We start from the raw sequence: 17,174 nt of genomic DNA, 5'->3' as shown, positions 1-17,174 counted from the left end.
TTCTTCTAATACCTTTTATGTCTATCAGTATATTACAAATTTGCTTTATAATTAATTATGTTGTTATGTTCTTCCCAAACGTGACTTCCTTAAAGCAGACAATGTATATAATTCACTTTTGTGTAAATTGCCAGGGACCTAACACAGTGTGTAGTACCTACATGGTGACTAATAAACACTTGCTAAATGAAGAAGGGGAAACAGGGTAGAATTTTTTTCACATGATTCAATCAAAACATCAAATATAAACTGTCACTTAAGTTTAAATGATTGTTGAGCAGGAAGTAAATAATCTTGCATCTTTTAAAGCAATTGTTTGAAATACTGAACTTTAAGACTCATTAGAAAAGAGGCTAAAACTCAACGTTGTGTGTATTGTGATAAGTTACATAAATTTCAGCTACATTTTGAAATATTTCCTATAAAGGATGATTTAATTTGATCTTTTTCAATAGGAAGTAACAAATCTCAAGGATGCCAAACAGCTTTTGATCCAGCAGAAACTAGAGCTTCAAGGGAAAGTAGATTCGCTGAAGGCAGCCCTTGAGCAGGAGAAGAGAAATCAGCAGATGCTAAAAGAGCAGGTGAAGAAGGAAGAGGATGAGCTCAAGAAAGAATTTATTGAGAAGGAAGCTAAATTGGTCAGTAAGTTAATGATGTAAAGTGTGTTTTGTAATTGATTTTATAAATCAATCCAGTAAGAGAGGATTTTTCTACCTAGAAGTTATTCAAATTCTCGCCTAACATTTTAATTTTTATTCAAGGAGATCTGGTTTGTTTAAACAACTGATATATGATTGGAAATATTGTATTCTGTAATTATATTTTTGTTTATATAAGTGAAAATCCAATAACACGTAATTCAGAAAAAATGAAAACAGTTTTAGTGCCAGAATAACAAATCCACAGCTCCGTAGATTGAATGCTAATCACATTAAACTCTTGTGTTTGGTCAGGGTCAGTGTTGATAACGGGGAACAGAAACTTCCGTGTAAAATCGTGACGACCTAAGTCTGCTTTTCCTTCCCTAAGTTGTGCATGCCAAATGGGAAACAGCTGGCTTTCCTTTATTGGATTAAGTCCCAATATCCCCAGATAACTTGACCGCTGAAAGTTTTAGTTGAAGAATTGCAGTCTCCATTCACACAGTGATTTGAAGTGTTTGTATTGGTTTATGGCAGGTTGATAGAGACAAAAGGATTTATATGGAATTTGAGACATAAGAAAATGCTAGCTTTGTCTCCAGGGCACTTTGTCTCCAGAACACATCGTATGTGTACTTCCCCTGCTCTAGTGGAAAAAAGGAAACTCTCAAGTTGCCTTACTTTAGCTGGATCTTATAAGAGACTTGCTGACCATCACTTCAGCATTCTGGCATTGGAGCCAATGCAGATTACACAGATGTTTGTGGACTCAATTTTATTAGTGTATAATGAAATATATTGTCCTGCCTTCTTTCCTGAAGAAGTAATATTGTTTATGTTGCCAGTATTTTCAATTCAATAACTAACTTAAATGTATTTTACACTACTTTTATAATAGGTGTCTTCCCTCACTATTTTTCCTTTACTCAGAATTCTGAAATAAAAGAAAAAGAAGTAGGAATGAAGAAGCATGAAGAAAATGAAGCTAAACTTACCATGCAGATTACAGCATTAAATGAAAACTTAGGCACTGTGAAGAAGGAGTGGCAATCTAGTCAGCGGAGAGTTAGTGAGCTCGAGAAGCAGACGGATGACTTACGCGGTGAAATCGCAGTATTAGAAGCAACGGTTCAGAACAATCAGGATGAAAGGAGGGCTCTACTGGAAAGGTGAATAAGTCTAGTAAAATTAGTTTATTTTCATTCTAAGTGAAAAAATATGTCATATTCTACATTTTATTAATATAGAACAAAAGTCTTGATAAAAGTGCATAGTGCCTACAGGAATTTAAGTAGCCATTTGAAAACTAATCCTTAAAACAATCAATAGTTGAAATTAATGTATTATATTTGAAGTTACTAAAGTAGTTCATTATCTGTGTTCTAGAAGAGTCTTTAATATATATTTTTAAATTATTTCTTTGCAATCTATTCTAGATGTCTTAAAGGAGAAGGTGAAATAGAAAAGCTTCAAACCAAAGTACTGGAATTGCAAAGAAAGCTGGATAATACAACTGCAGCAGTGCAGGAGCTGGGCAGAGAAAATCAGTCCCTTCAAGTGAGTCACGTGGCGATGTAAGGCAGTTTTTTAGTCCAGCATTTAGCTGTTAGTAAAAAGCATATTTTCAACCTTTAAAAAAAAACAAAAAAACCTCAAATATTTAATGAACACTTTTGAGTGACTACTGTGTATGTAGCAGTGTTATAGGTGTTATGGGTAATTAAATATAAGAGGGAAAGAACTTGTCTGAGAGACCCCAGGGATTAGGTGGAGAGCTATGTCATTCATGAATTGTCAGTACTGGGAAAATGCAAGTGCACCAAGGAATGGAAGAGTTGCTGTGTGTTGAAGAAATGTTCTGAATATGTGCTCTGAGTCCCAAGGAAGGATTGATCCTTAGGATTAGGATGGGTGGGAAATCATCAAGGTTAGAAATTACCAATCCCTTTGAGGAATAAAATTGTATTGGTTTAATTGATTGGTTTGTCATTCAGACTTAAGAATGTAGCAGTTTTTAACAATGGAAGTTGACTAAAGTATTTCTCACTTTTAAAATTTTATCCCATGGTGCTTATACTTGAAAGTTTGTAAAACTCAGGTAACAAATTAGAAATTATCCATTATTCTTTAAAACATTGAATATTATAAGGTATTGAATTTTTTTTTTTTTTTTTTTTTTACTAGATCAAACATACACAAGCATTGAATAGAAAGTGGGCTGAAGACAATGAAGTACAAAACTGTATGGCCTGTGGGAAAGGCTTTTCAGTAACAGTGAGACGGGTAAATGATTTTGTTTATATTGCTATGGCTCTGGATTTTATTCCTCCGTGACAATTAATGTTTTAACCATCAAAGTAAATTTTGACAGATTAAAAAGTTTTTCCATTTTTTTGGTTAATTTACATCTACATAGAATAATTAAATTTCATGCAATTTAGTTTCTGGTTACCATATATGTTTCAATTTTAGTTTTAAATTCAGTTGTTGCTTTCTTACTGAATTGCTCTTTGGAATAATCATTTTCTGAATCAGTGTGCCAGTATTAAACTCATATGTTTTAGTCATCATTAGGTTCTTTTAAAGGAAAAAAAAGCAGAGATTAAAAAAAATTATTCTAAATAATACCATCATGTGATGTTTCAAGTTTATATTCCCATTGAAGAAATGATGCCTGAGACATTTAGCAAATAGTAGTTTTTCACCTGATAGAGGTACCTTATTAACACTTTTAAAAGCCTCCTGTTTCTTTTGAGAATTCTATGATAAAATCCATATAAAATGTTTAGCATAATATCTGATTAATAGGAAGCATTCAATTTAACTAAGGGATTAAATTGATGTATTAAAATGTTATGTTATTAAATAATATACTAATCACTTGAAAGTTAATATACCTTCACAGTGCAGTTTGCATTCTTGTAGTCTCATAATGTGTCTGGTGTAGTTTCTATGCTTAAAGTTGTTTAATTTTGTTATTTACAGCATCACTGTAGACAATGTGGAAATATCTTCTGTGCTGAGTGTTCAGCCAAAAATGCCTTAACTCCTTCTTCCAAGAAGCCTGTTCGTGTCTGTGATGCATGTTTCAATGATTTGCAAGGATAATGGTTATCACAACTTCAGAGTAATATTACACTAACATTCGATTTTAATAAACGTACTTAATAAAGGTCTTGGACTACTATTTGATTTGGAAGTGGTTGCAATACTAGACCAACTTAGAATTCATCTATTTTGGAATGTTATCAATATCAAGTGAAACTGTTTTATTTTTGTGAGACTTGGGCTCATCTTTCATTACTTTTTTTTCATTTTACCCCTGGAACAGCTTTCATGCCAAGTCTAGAATTAGCCAATGAAATGTAAATAAACTTTGGACAGAAAATAGCAATGTATTTTTTTAAATTTAATTTCATTGTTAACAAATTACATGAGTATATGTCCATAACTTATTTCTTTCTTTCAAATTTAGTGTACAGAAATGTACATGAATGATGTTATCACCTCATATATGTTGCACAATAACACATTAAATATATTAAATATTTTATTTGTGAAGTTATGCACAGAACTATAAAACTTTCTGACTCTTTTTTTCTTATATACAGGTCAATACTTTCGTTCCATTGTTATGTTATAAATTTACTATTCACGTGTTCTGAATACAATTTATATTGAAATATATATTAACCAAGATCTCAAACATGGTTTTTGGTTTAACAATACTGATTAAATTCCCTTGGATGGATTTTATGAAAACCTCTGTAAAACCAATTTGCTTTCTTTATGGTTATCCTGGGGTTATATTTTAAAGATCAGGGTTAATTTTCCTTTTTCTTTTTTCTTTTTTTACATCATTTTTAAACTCCCACATATTCTCCATTAAGAATCCTATACAGCTTCCCACACTCACCTCCAGTTGGAAGATGAGTAATACCATGTTTCCACGAAAATAAGACCTAGCCGGACCATCAGCTCTAATGCATCTTTCGGAGTAAAAATTAATATAAGACCCAATCTTATTTTAATATAAGACTTGGCCTATAATATAATATAATATAATATAATATAATATAATATAATATAATATAATATAATATAATATATAATATAATACCGGGTCTCATATTAATTTTTGCTCTAAAAGGAGCATTAGAGCTGATGGTCCAGCCAGGTCTTATTTTGGGGGAAACACCGTAGAAATTGTAATTATCCTGTTCTCAGTTTCTTGTAAGTGGGGAGTCTTCTGAGATTAGCCTGCGTATTATCCCCTCATTTTGTCTCTGCAGCATCTTCAGGAATCTGAGGGTTTTTTTAAATGGATCTGCTTTTTACCTTTATTTGTTTTAACCTTCCCAAGCACAGCTACCTTCACTGTAATTGTTTTATAATTTTTACATCTTAAAGCTAGTAACTGATATTGCAATAGTTTTATCTGTGAAAACAAAATAAAAAATGGTAAGGAGACATTAAATATCCTACTTTATTTTTTCTTCTTACCTAATGGGGAAGAATTTGTAAAAGTTGTAAATTTAAATTTAAAATGGTTCTTAATTTGGGATTCCATTATCAACTGGTAAGTCTTTTTATTTTGCAAAAATAATGCTGTGAAATTACTTTGAGGTAACAGCTGGAGAATAGAGTTTCACCAAAAACAAATGTATTTAGGAATCCCAAAGTTGGAATCAGAACTGAAACAGAATGTCTGATTAAAGATAGTTTAAAATTGGCTTATTTGTATGCTGAACAATGAAATTGAACTTGAAATTATCATAATCTTATTAATTTGGAAAATTGGAAAACATCTGAAGAGACAAGTCTTTAATACTGGTTTATTATTCTTCCTAGAGAAGAAATGTAAAGTTATACATTTGCTCAGTACAGTCATTTGGTAATAATAGCATGAAAGGATGGGAGTTAATATTTCATTTAAATAGTTTATAATATACACTTGCTTTCAAATGTTATGCAGAAATGAAATTATCATATATGCTGTACCTACAGCATATATAAACTAAAAGAGATTGCCACATATTCCTTTTATTGTTTTTTTAAAAAGCCATTTACGTAAACCCTGTTGTCAGTAGCTGTTGAAGCCCTGGATTTGGATAAACATGTATCCTTTAGTATATATAATGAAGAAATACAGTGGCTGTATTAAAAAATAGTACTTAGATAATACAAATTGAGCTAAAGTTATTTATGCATTTTCATATACATAAAAATCCTTTCAAATAGTCTTAATTCTACCATTACATATAAGTGACTTAATAAATGTGTTGGAAAAATATATTCGCAGCACCACTGTTTATTAATTCTTTTAAGATAACAAAAGTTCATGAGAATTCTTCTAGCTTAGAATATTTGTTCACTTCATCTCCTAATTGTGTGCACTGAAGGCCTTTCTCCTCATTACCCCCACCCCCGCCCACATACTCACAGTCACACACACACACAAAAAAAAAAAATTGTGGGGACAAGTGAAATTATATGTGTCTGAGTTATTTTCTAGTTTTTATCTAGCTAATCTCATTTCATCGGGCCTGAATAACTTACCGTGGACTATTATACTAATAATAGTAGAAATGAGACCTAATACTTTTTTGTTAACTCTCACCAATTTAAGGTGTTTTGGAAACAAAAATTAAATAGTATTCTTTTTCTTTTAACTAAAAAATGCCATCTTCTGAGTCCTCGTTGACTACATTTTAAATGTCTGCTGGTACTATTTGTCAGTGAGTTAGAGTACATAGGGGTTCCAGCTCTCAGCTCTAACATAAAGCATATCAGTGTCACGTGTTAATTCCAAATCCCAGCACAGAGTTATGAGCTGAAATCAAGTTTTGCTGGGTTCGTGTACAATAAACTATACCAGAGGAATTTTTTAAATAGAAAGACAAAACAGCTGGTATGGGAGTTGTTCATTTTGAAGAAAATAGAGGGAAACAAACACAAAAACCTCAAAGCAGTGTACAAATAACATTTTGTTCAACTACCTCTTAATGTGGAATTAGCTGCTTTAATAGTTTCCTCACAGTAATGTTAAATAGTGACTGCCAAATTTGTTAGTTTCCCAGTCCTCTTAAAAAGGCTTTATGATTATTTTATAGTTTTGAGAACTTTAAAGCCACTTTTTTTTAAAACCTTGCATTTGCATAAAAATGTTTAGCTTTTAAGTAGAGAGCAAATTATGATCATATATTTTGATATTCATGACCTATTTGACTATAGCAATTTTTTTTAATGCACTTTGGCTATAAAACCATGGATGACTTGATCCGTAAGATTTAAATGTGCCATCACGTTAGTACTCCTAGACATGAGCTTGATGAATGGTATTCTGTAATTATAATGTGCCACACGTTACCATGTCTTAATTGCCCTTTGCCTGAATTTTAACGATCAATTTGTTATTGTTACAGCTGTGAATATTGTGCATAAACTTACTACATTTATGTAAAATTATATAAAATAGAATTGGAAGTAGCTAAGTTCTTTCTGTGTAGGAGTAATGAATTTATTGTACCATGAGGCAGTTATGAATATGACATTCTATACTTCTTTGAACTGGATCATATATTCATATCTTCTATAGATATTTTTGCATGAATATTTTCTCGTTTAGTTTTTGGATTCATTATTTGTATTGTGTTTACTACTTGTGATCATGTAGTTGTGCCTTATTTTGTGAGAGAGTTTAGCTCAGTAAATACTGTAATTTCTAAACTCAGTGATTGGAAGGTTATTGATTATAAATGTAACTGATAAACTACATGACAGCATTTAAATCTGTATAAAGAAAAATGGAAGGATCCTTATTGAATTGTTGCTTTTTTAATATGTTAAAGATGATATTAAAAACCATTTCTTTCTAATAGATGTATTCTGTGACTATAAATTATTTTGTCTGTTTAAAAAAGAGAACAAGGTATTAACCATTTTGTGTTAATTGATTACAGCATGTTAGATGTTGCACTTGGATATAGACAGTGAGTATGCTTTAATGTTCAGTTTAGAATAATAGTTAAGTTCATAATTTCAAGAGAAATTACTAATGCCATTTTGCTTGAGACATTCCCTTTTCATTCCGTTCATTATTGTGGAGAATTAACACCACTAAAAAGAAATATTAAACAATATTAAATTAATCCCTTCTTTTATTGTATATCTAAGTTTAATACCCAGATGACCATTTAAAGATACATTTGTGAAGGCTCAATGTACCATTGTTTTTACCCCTGCCAGCCTCCACCCCGAACCAAAGTTTCAGAAGTGCTTTTTAATTTTATTCTAATGTGCTTCCTTCTGAAGAGTTTATTGTGCATATTCTTAGGCACTTAATATATTACATATTAGACATGTACTTTTGTGAGTTTTATAGAATTCCAGTTTAAATACATAGCATATTCTTTTTTAAAATTTTATTTTGCTGTGGTGAGAACACTCACCATGAGATGTACCCTTGTGACATCCCTTTAAGTGTACAGGACAACACTTCTCTAGAGCTTACTCTTGCCTAATTGAAACTTTATGCCCATTGATTATAGTGATTACTCATTTCCCTCTCTCCTCAGTCCCTGGCAACCACCATTTCGCACTTTCATTGTAGGAATTTGATGTTATTAGGTACGTCATATAAGTGGAATAACATAATATTTGTTTTTCTGTGACTGGCTTATTTCCTTTAGCATAACGTCCTCAAGGTTCATCCATGTTGCATATTGCAGAATTTCTTTCTTTTAAGGCTGAATAGTATTCGATTCTATACATATGTACCATATTTTCTTTACCCAGTCATCTGCCAATGGACATGAAGGTTTTCCCCATGTCTTGTCTATTGTAAATAGTACTGCTAACAGAGGAGTGCTAATATTTCTTTGTATATAGCATATTCTGAAGCTTTTTTACATTCTGGATGTTAATTTAGTCAGTGTTTCTCTCCCTTTAATGACATTTTAGAACACATACGTACCAAAAAAATATATACAAGTGGACACTTTGGTCAACGTTGCTCAAGCAGCAGTTTGCCATAATCAGAAATGGATGCTGATGGTAACCACGTTGAGCACCTCTTGTAATTGCAGAAATCAAACATGACTTGTGTTCATCTTTCGTTATCGGTATATATTGAGTATTACAATTTTAATATAGTTTTATGTTCTTAAAATATGTATAAACTTTTTGGGCACCCTGTGTGTGTGTGTGTATGTGTGTGTATATATATACTATTTTTTGACCAGAATTTTTTTTCCCTGAATCTTGCCTTGTATAAGTTTGTCTTCTCCTGAACATAAATTGCTTTCAATCTCATCCAAGTTCCATCTCTAAGAACTCACTTGAAGTCTATTCTCCCTTTCTTTGTCTTTTTCCCCAATTATTTTTAGATATTAAAAGTAGTTACTGCTTTCCAGATTTCCCTTTTATTTTCACTTACTTCTATAAGTGTCTGACATTATTACACAGAGACTCGGCCTTTGCATAAGAGCCTTTGTGCTACACTTGTCTGTACTGCCTATTTGCATGGTGAAATTTGTGTTTTCCTCAAAGAATTAACTGTACACATGACTTGCCCAAGTTTCATCTTCACTATCCCCTTCTTCAACTTAAAGAGATCAGTTCAGGTATCATTTATCTTGCAGCCGAAGTTGATACATTTACTACAAGGTACCATGGCTGAAATTGAAATATGTGAATTTCCATTTGATATAATCTGACCATAAAAACTAGTGCCTTAAATGTAGTTAATAGTGTATTCCATCATGATAATATAATACTTCAAGCTGCCTTTCTTAATAAAAATTCTAGTGAAGTTCCAAGTCCTGCCAAATAAAATTAAGTGGCTGCACTATGTTAAAACATACATACACAAACACACTGGAAACCAGAAGGTAGTTTTATGCCAAACTCCATTATTCTTCAAAAAGTGAGGTATAGAGAAATATATCTTACTATTCCTAATAAAATATCCCATGTAAAAGTATTAACTTGGGAAACTGGAATGGATATTTGCTTTTTCTTTCTTAAAATAATGGAATTTAGTCGTTGGGATTTTCTACTTCCGTGTTAGAGTATTATGAAGTATACCTGAGGTTAGTAAACTGTTGGAGAATAGGAATTTCCAAACTCCTATTAAAATGTAGACCTTATTTATTGCTGAATATATTAAAATAGCAATCAAACTTTGTATCAAAAGAATTATCATTGTGTGTGACGTAGGCCTATAAAGCAGTAAGACTGATTTACAAGCCATGTAGGAAAGTTGAGTTCATTATAGATATACACAGAGTAAGATGCCGTAATTTATATTGGACACAATCAGCGTTTCCCTCCTCTACTCCCATTTATCTGGCCACTCACCCTTTACAAATTACAGTAGCACCACCCTTCATTCCTCTTGTAAGCTTGATCGAAACATTTTAATGTAGTCTAGATATCAGTACATACTTGTCAAGAAATTCCTCCAAGTTCAAATTTCTTCCTCTAGATGATTTTCCTAGCTCAAATTCTCAAATTCTGGAACTTCTTTACAATGCACATTTTCTTCTAACTCATCGCTAACTGTTACAAAAGTTTGAATGAAAGACTACCTTAATCTCTTGTGTCTAAAAAGATTGTTTTAGGTCTCTAAATTTCAGAGGATTCTACAGGCGATGTGAATGAAGACATGTTCTTGATTTCCTGATTCTTGGTGAAGCAAGAGATTGCTGCTGTTATTTGTGTAATCCATGTTTTCTGTAAAATAAATAAATAGATAAATACACACACACACACACACACACAGCCGCAGGGGAGAATGTTAACCTGGCTATTTCTCCCATATTTGGATTAATATTTTCTTTTGTATTTATTGACTTTACCTTTAAAACAGATGACTAATGAAACATTGGCATGTTTGTCGTTTTCTTTCTTACATCTAATATATCATAAATATCTTTAATCATATATGAAAATGCAAATGGATTAAATGAGTATGATATGTAAGTGGGATAAGCAGTCATGAGTAATCAGAGAACCATAATAATCAGTGATGACTAATTAGAAAAATGAGCACTGAGAATATAAGTAGTTTGAATGTTGAATTTCTGTTTTGTGTGGAAATATAAATTCTTAACCGATGGCATAATTTGAAAAACAGATTGAGGGAGGTAACCCAAGAAACTGAGTCCTCAACACGGATGCAATGTTGCAGGTATTGCCTGGCCGCCTTGTTGCTATGATGAAAGCCTACCAGAGGAAAGATTAAAGTGGAAACTTCTAAGAAAAATGAGTCAGAAAGGCAGCTGCTCCTCAACTCTATTGCTGTAAAAACACTGGCAGCATTTTCAAAGGTTGAAGAGCAGACTTGACATGGTTCACTATTGCAGCAGCCCTTCACTTAAGCTGACATCACATTATTTGCATACTGGCCTTTGGAAATGGATTGCAGCATCTTAAAAGTCAATCGTGCAATCCAAAGCAGTCCTTCCCCCATTTCCTACAGAAACTGTAGAACTCAGAAGCCGCTCTTGAGTTTCTGCCCCAGGAGAGAACGAGGGAGGCTGTGTCAACTCTGCCAGTGTGAGGAAATTGTCACCTGGAGGTTTCTAAGCATGTGGACTAGTGGTCCATATCCCTCTCCTCCTCCCAACGTCTGCCCTTCCCAAAGCTGGCAAGGGAAATAAGCAAAACCTTCCATTCACCTTTACTTAAGTTTGGGGTGAGATTTTTCCTTAGGTCAAGTCTAAAGAAGGAAAACCTACAAAATTGAAATACATACTTTGATGTTTTCCGTTTGGGCCTGTAGTAAGAACGCTGCTATGCACTGTCGATATCTGTTTTCATGTTGAATAAGGAAAGCATTTCTTAGCCCAACGACTAGAAAGAGATTCCAAAGACAAAAAGCCAAATCATTTCATATGAAATCCAAACAGTTGCTCAGTTCTTCTCAAAGAACCTGGAGTTTTTGTTTGTTTTTTAATGAAGGTAGGAGCTTTATGTAGATTACAAAAAAAACAGTCTGATTCCAAGACCAAGACTTTTCTACTATGTCCAAAATAGAGCCCACTTAAACATGAAAACCCTGTCTCCCCAAAATGGTAACAACTTCCGGGGCTTGATGAAATGCAGTTATGGCTTAAGTGATGAAAAATAGGCCCCTACTCAAGGAAGAAGCTGAGTATGTTAGGTAGATTTGGTATGTATAAAACATAGGTAATAAAAATATAGAAAATAGTGGAAGTGTTTTTTTTTTTTTACCCCACCTCTCCTTTTTAAAATGTTTTAATTTTTGTATTTAAAGGGAAGTCACATCAAAACAAGGATTATAAGCAAATTAAGATGTGGCAAAAATACAAAACCACCTGAATGCTTCACAAGAGACCAAGAAAAGCCAAAAATTTGACTCAAATGAAATCCAGCTTCCACCAAAATATGTGAAATGTAAAACAAAACAGAAAGAAACATTGGCCTGGTTTCTGTGTCTGCAAAAGAAAGTCTGTCCTGTTATTTCCTAGATGGTCTCTTAAAGAAATGACAGGAGACACTGGGAGAGCAGACTCCTTCCTTCTTCATATACCAGGAGCTCTTAAAATGAAAGCTTCTTCCTTGAATTATTAATTCAACACGGGGAATAAAATTCTGCAGCCTACACATTCTTTCTATAGTTGATTTATGTTGAGGAACAAACCAAGAAACCAAGCCAGGCTTGTCTCCTGGTCATGTCAACTACTTCACAGAGGATAAAGGTGACCCTTTTTTCCTGGCTTATCATTAAGCTGATGCTTGTCCACCGTCATTTCTGTTTGTTGGAGTTTGTGGGTTTAACTCAGACTCACTGAGGCAGGTTGGGCCTCACTTCAAAATCGAATTTCATCTAAGACTTTTATTTTCTTAAACTGCAAGGACTATTTCAGTATCACCAATTATACTTATAACGGTCTAAACCTCATAATTCCTAAATCCTACCACAACAAAGTCTGTTGTTAAGGTCATGAAATCATGTCCAGCTTCTCTGAGGTGAATCCTCTCATTTTAAACCTATTAAAATGACTTTCTGGAAAAAAAAAGATCTTGCTGTGTTTGTTTTACTCCCTGATTTTCCTTCTTATAAATTCCCTGTAGCAAGTGAGGCTTTAAAGATCAAGTTGTTGTTCTTGGCTAGATTTTGGAATCCGTTTTCCTCAAAAATTGTAACCATGGTTCTCAGTTATTCAAGATGTCCCTCATTTGTTTGGTTTGTAATATGGGTACAAGAGGCTTTACAAGCAAAAGGACCAGGCGGGCCTAGGCTTGTATAACAAAACAAGGAGATAATATGTGACCAGGAATTGCTCTTTTCCCCCCCGACATTCTAATATAATAATTGACACCATTTATTAAGCACTTACAATGTGTTGGGCTCTGCACTATGTTTTTGTTTGTTTGTTTTGTGTCATTTTAAGCACACAGCAACAGTGTAAGATAGGTCAGCTAATTTCCGATTATAAATGAAACAGACTTAGACTAATTTTTCCAAGATCACACAGTAAATAATAAACCAAGTCTCTGTCACTCTGAGCTCAACTTCTTCTTTTTCTGCCTTTTATTCTTTCTTACTCTACAGCTACTCTGCCTTGTACACTGTATCTTAACAGTTAAAATAACACAGCAGAGGAATAGGAAAAACGTTAAAAAAAAAAAAGAAATGGTAGTGAAAAATAAAAAAAAACAACAAAAATGTGGAAGTATAGTTTTAAAAAGGCATTGTTCTTTTTTTTTTTTAAAAAAAAAAAGGAATAAAGGAAAAAATATATACATTTTCCAAGGTAATCCAGTGATGTCAGATTTCCCTCAAAAGTCCAGTTCTTAAAGCTGGCAGGACTGTGGGTAAACTGAGCCCAAGCTTCTGCCAGTCTGCCACATGGAGTTCTGACAGCTTCCTCTTTTCAAGTCCAATTTTCATGCCAGAACCTTCTAACTATGGCCACTATAGTAAGAGAATAAATTCCTGGCCTGGGATGCCCTCTGCTATGACATTCTCCCCCAGGAAAAAGTAAACTAAACCAACAAAAGGAAGTGATTTCTGGGCCTCACATACTGAGTCTCTGCGCTCTGCACTGCTCTGCCCTTCACTGCGTCTGTGGGGGTGGAGGGGCCGTCGCAGGCAATGTTGCGAATGTTGCTATGCTTGATGTTGTCCCAGAGGTCTCTTGAACTATCCTCATCTTTTTTGGATTCTTTTTTCTTTTTCAGTTTTATTTGGGTGTTTTCTGCTACCTTGTCTTCCAAATCACTAATTTTATCCTCTGCTTCATCTAGTCTGCTGGCGATGATCCTTCTAGTGCATTCTTCATTTCAGTTATTGTAGTCTTCACTTTTGACTGGTTCTCTTTTTATGGTTCCTTCTTTTACGCTTGCTGTCTCTTTGGTGGAGTTCTCACTAAGTTCCTTGAGCATCCTTATAACCAGTGTTTTGAACTTGGTATCTAATAGGTTGCTTGCCTCCATTTCATTTAGTTCTTTTTCTGGAGGTTCCTCCTGTTCTTTCATTTGGGATGCGTTTCTTTGTTTCCTCATTTTGCTGCCTCTCTGTCTGTTTCCATGTATTAGGTTGATCTGCTATGTCCCACAGTCTTGGCCAGGTGGCCTTTTGTAGTAAGTACCCTGTTGGGCCCAGTGGCACAGTCTCCCTGATCACCTACACTGGGTGCTTCAGGAGTGTCTCTTGTGTGGGTTGTGTGTGCCCTCCTATCATAGTTGAGCCTTGGTTGCTATTAGCACATTAGTGAGTGGAACTGAACCTCAGGTTGACTGGATGTGGAATTTGGCCACATCCACACCTTACAGGCTGCTATGCAGGGGGCTTACCCCACTGAGTAGCATTTGTTGCAGCAGGCTCTGGTGCCTATTAAGACTGTCCTATGAGTGTGCAGCTTGTGGCGCTAATTGGGCAATGCTCTGCTGTGGTCTGAAGCCAATTTCCAGGTATGTTTGTCCCTTTTGGGAGGGACTCTGGTGCAGGCCCAGGTCACCCACTGCCTGTGACCAGCTGGGGACTACCTGGTAAGAGCTACAAAGTGATCCATGGTTTTTTTGTTGCCTGCGCTAACCCTGGAGGCATGTGGGACAGAGCATGCTGAGAACTGAGCACATCTGCCACCAGTACCGGGCCTGGGGTAGCTCTGAAAAATTCCAGACACCCCAAGGCCGGCTGCCACCTGCCAGCTCCCTTAAGGTTCAGCCACTGATAAAGCCTCATGTGTTATGCACTTTAGGTGAAGTACGGTCTTAGAGAGTCACTAGAGTGGGAAGAGTTGTGGTCATGAGGTTTATGTAGACTCTGGTTTGGTACAGGTGCTGAGACTGAAACGATTCAGTGAAAGTCTCAGAGCACATCAAGGCCAGTTGCCACCTACCTGGGGTCTGTCGGACTCTGATAGTTTTCTAAGAAAGATTGCAATGTGGGTGGGGCTGGCTGCTCTTGGAGAAAGTGCCTCCAGCATTGGGGGAGTTCATTGGGGTGGGGTCCCAGTGAGTCAGCAGGGTGGAGCAGCGGAGCTCACCAGGCCAATCAGATTCAGATTTGGCTGTAAGCATAAAGGGCGGGCTCAACATATTAAAGATGGCTGCTGCCTGCCAGCTGCATGGGAGGAGCACCTCCTCACAAGGAAGTGGCAACTGTCCTCCAGCCCTCATCCTGAGGCCACACACCTCAGTCTGCCACCCATATGTCTCTGACATCCCGCTAGTTACTGTCCCTCTGCTGGAGCCCAAGGTGAGTGCCTGCGAGTGAGAGAGTCTGTGCACAGGCCCTTTAAGAGGACGTATGGGTTTCCTGAAGCCTTCCATCCCACCCAGGTGGTCAGAATCCCACTGTTTTTCACAGCCAGATGTTGTGGGGGCTTCTCTTCCTGGCACCAGTATTCCGGGCTGGGGAGGCTGGTGTGGGGCTGGGGCCCCTTGCTCCTTTGGGGGAAACCTCCATGGCTGAGATATCCCTCCCAGTTCTCAACCGTCACTTCCGCATCTCCTCCTTTCCTACCACCAGGCTTGACTTTTTCTTTATATCCTTAGTTATAAAACTTCTGTTCAGCCAGATTGGAGATGGTTCTCCAGGTTGACTGTATATAATTTACTTGTAATTTTAATTTGTTCATTGAAGGAAGCAGGCTCTGTGTTTATCTACTCTGCAATCTTGGATCTCCCACAGCATTCACTGATCTTCTATTGTTCTGAAAGTTCCTCCAAAACAAGGGCTATTTCGTAGTCATCTTTGCAATTCCGGGGCACCCAGAGAGTGCCTGGTTCTTATTAGACATTCAGGAAATGCTTAAAAAAATGAATAAAAATGATGTATATTTCTGACCTGTACATATGATGTGTATGTAAATATGTATACATTGTATATTTATAGATATTTTTGGCATTTTTGTTTCTATAGAACTATCATAATAAAATATCTTAGGCTTGCATAGCACATTGTGGTGTACCAGTGATTTATCAACAGCAATAGTATTAATAACTATAATATAATATAATATATAATATAAATACTAAAAATAGCTATATTTTATTGAGTGCTTTACATGCATTATTTCATTTAATTCTCATGATAACTCACTGATGGAGATATTATTATCCATATTTTTCCAAGAGGAATCAGTGGTGTAGAAAATTTAAGTGCCTTACCTTTGGTCACATAGCTAGCAAGTGGCAGATCTGGGTCATCCAAGCACTGGAAACCAAGTCCAACACTTTTTTCATAGCTAATTCGTGGAGTGAGTGATATATAGCCACACAGGAACTCGGTATTGTCTTTCATGAAAACTTAAATTGGATTCATCTACTGTTACCCAAAAAGGGCAATATAAAACAATGTGATGGCAAACAGATAAACTGAATGATGAAAAATTCACATACCTGACACATGGAGTGGATCGATACTTTTGACTAGCAATCTATCGAGTGGAATGGGCTGATCGAGAACCGTACATGAACCACCCTCTTTTATTACTGTTTGCAGCTCAGCAGTAAGTGAAGGACACATATAAGTGGTGTCTGAACCTCCACCTTTCTAAAATTAAACAGGAAAACAATGCAATAAATAGGAAATAAGTATTCTTGCACATACCTAAAGTGCATTCTGAAGCAAATTGATTTTTAGAAACAATTGCTTGAAATCCAGCTTACTACTCTTTCTGGATCTTGAAAGGTATTTTTCCAAAGTACATAGTGATTTACAGCACAGAGTTTCTGATACCCAAGTTTAATAACCTGAATAAATAACGTGTGACATCTATAACTGGGAAACATTTTAATCACCATCATATCAATTGGAAACTGTTTGTTTCCAGTATCTCTTTATAGTACTGTTATGAGATGAATGAGAAAGGTGAGTCTTGTTTTGGCCAACTCTGTCTATGGGATCGAATACTAAACTCTAAATATTCCATGCTGTATAATTTGTAAGTATTTGAAATTGTTTTGAATATATAAAATGTTGAATTTTTAAAAACAGGTGTTGAAGATTGTGATTTGCGTGACATATATTGTGCATTAAATTGCAAAGAG

The 17,174-nt window shown here is 35.2% G+C and overlaps 2 protein-coding genes across 2 annotated transcripts in view; one reads left to right on the top strand and one right to left on the bottom strand.

The window, feature by feature from the left end:
• Window positions 1-6,104, top strand: part of EEA1 (early endosome antigen 1) — a 106,671-nt gene extending 100,567 nt beyond the window's left edge. Inside the window, exons 25-30 of the mRNA XM_081060371.1 lie at window positions 456-641; window positions 1,575-1,813; window positions 2,081-2,201; window positions 2,829-2,927; window positions 3,630-4,587; window positions 4,822-6,104. Of these exons, the coding sequence (XP_080916497.1) occupies window positions 456-641; window positions 1,575-1,813; window positions 2,081-2,201; window positions 2,829-2,927; window positions 3,630-3,752 (768 nt within the window). The 3' untranslated portion in view covers window positions 3,753-4,587; window positions 4,822-6,104. The remainder of the gene's footprint in view (window positions 1-455; window positions 642-1,574; window positions 1,814-2,080; window positions 2,202-2,828; window positions 2,928-3,629; window positions 4,588-4,821) is intronic.
• Window positions 6,105-9,015: 2,911 nt separating this feature from the next.
• PLEKHG7 (pleckstrin homology and RhoGEF domain containing G7) overlaps window positions 9,016-17,174 on the bottom strand; it is a gene marked incomplete at its 5' end in the record, with an annotated part of 63,006 nt that continues 54,847 nt past the window's right edge. The window contains 3 exons of the mRNA XM_081058993.1: window positions 9,016-10,379; window positions 11,404-11,501; window positions 16,524-16,677. Coding sequence (XP_080915119.1) covers window positions 10,272-10,379; window positions 11,404-11,501; window positions 16,524-16,677 — 360 coding nt within the window. The 3' untranslated portion in view covers window positions 9,016-10,271. The remainder of the gene's footprint in view (window positions 10,380-11,403; window positions 11,502-16,523; window positions 16,678-17,174) is intronic.

Source organism: Rhinolophus hipposideros (assembly GCF_964194185.1).
Source record: "Rhinolophus hipposideros genome assembly, chromosome: 9".
Classification (NCBI taxonomy): domain Eukaryota; kingdom Metazoa; phylum Chordata; class Mammalia; order Chiroptera; family Rhinolophidae; genus Rhinolophus; species Rhinolophus hipposideros.
The sequence above is the reverse complement of the archived record's forward strand: the minus strand, read 5'-3'. Positions and strand labels throughout refer to the sequence as shown.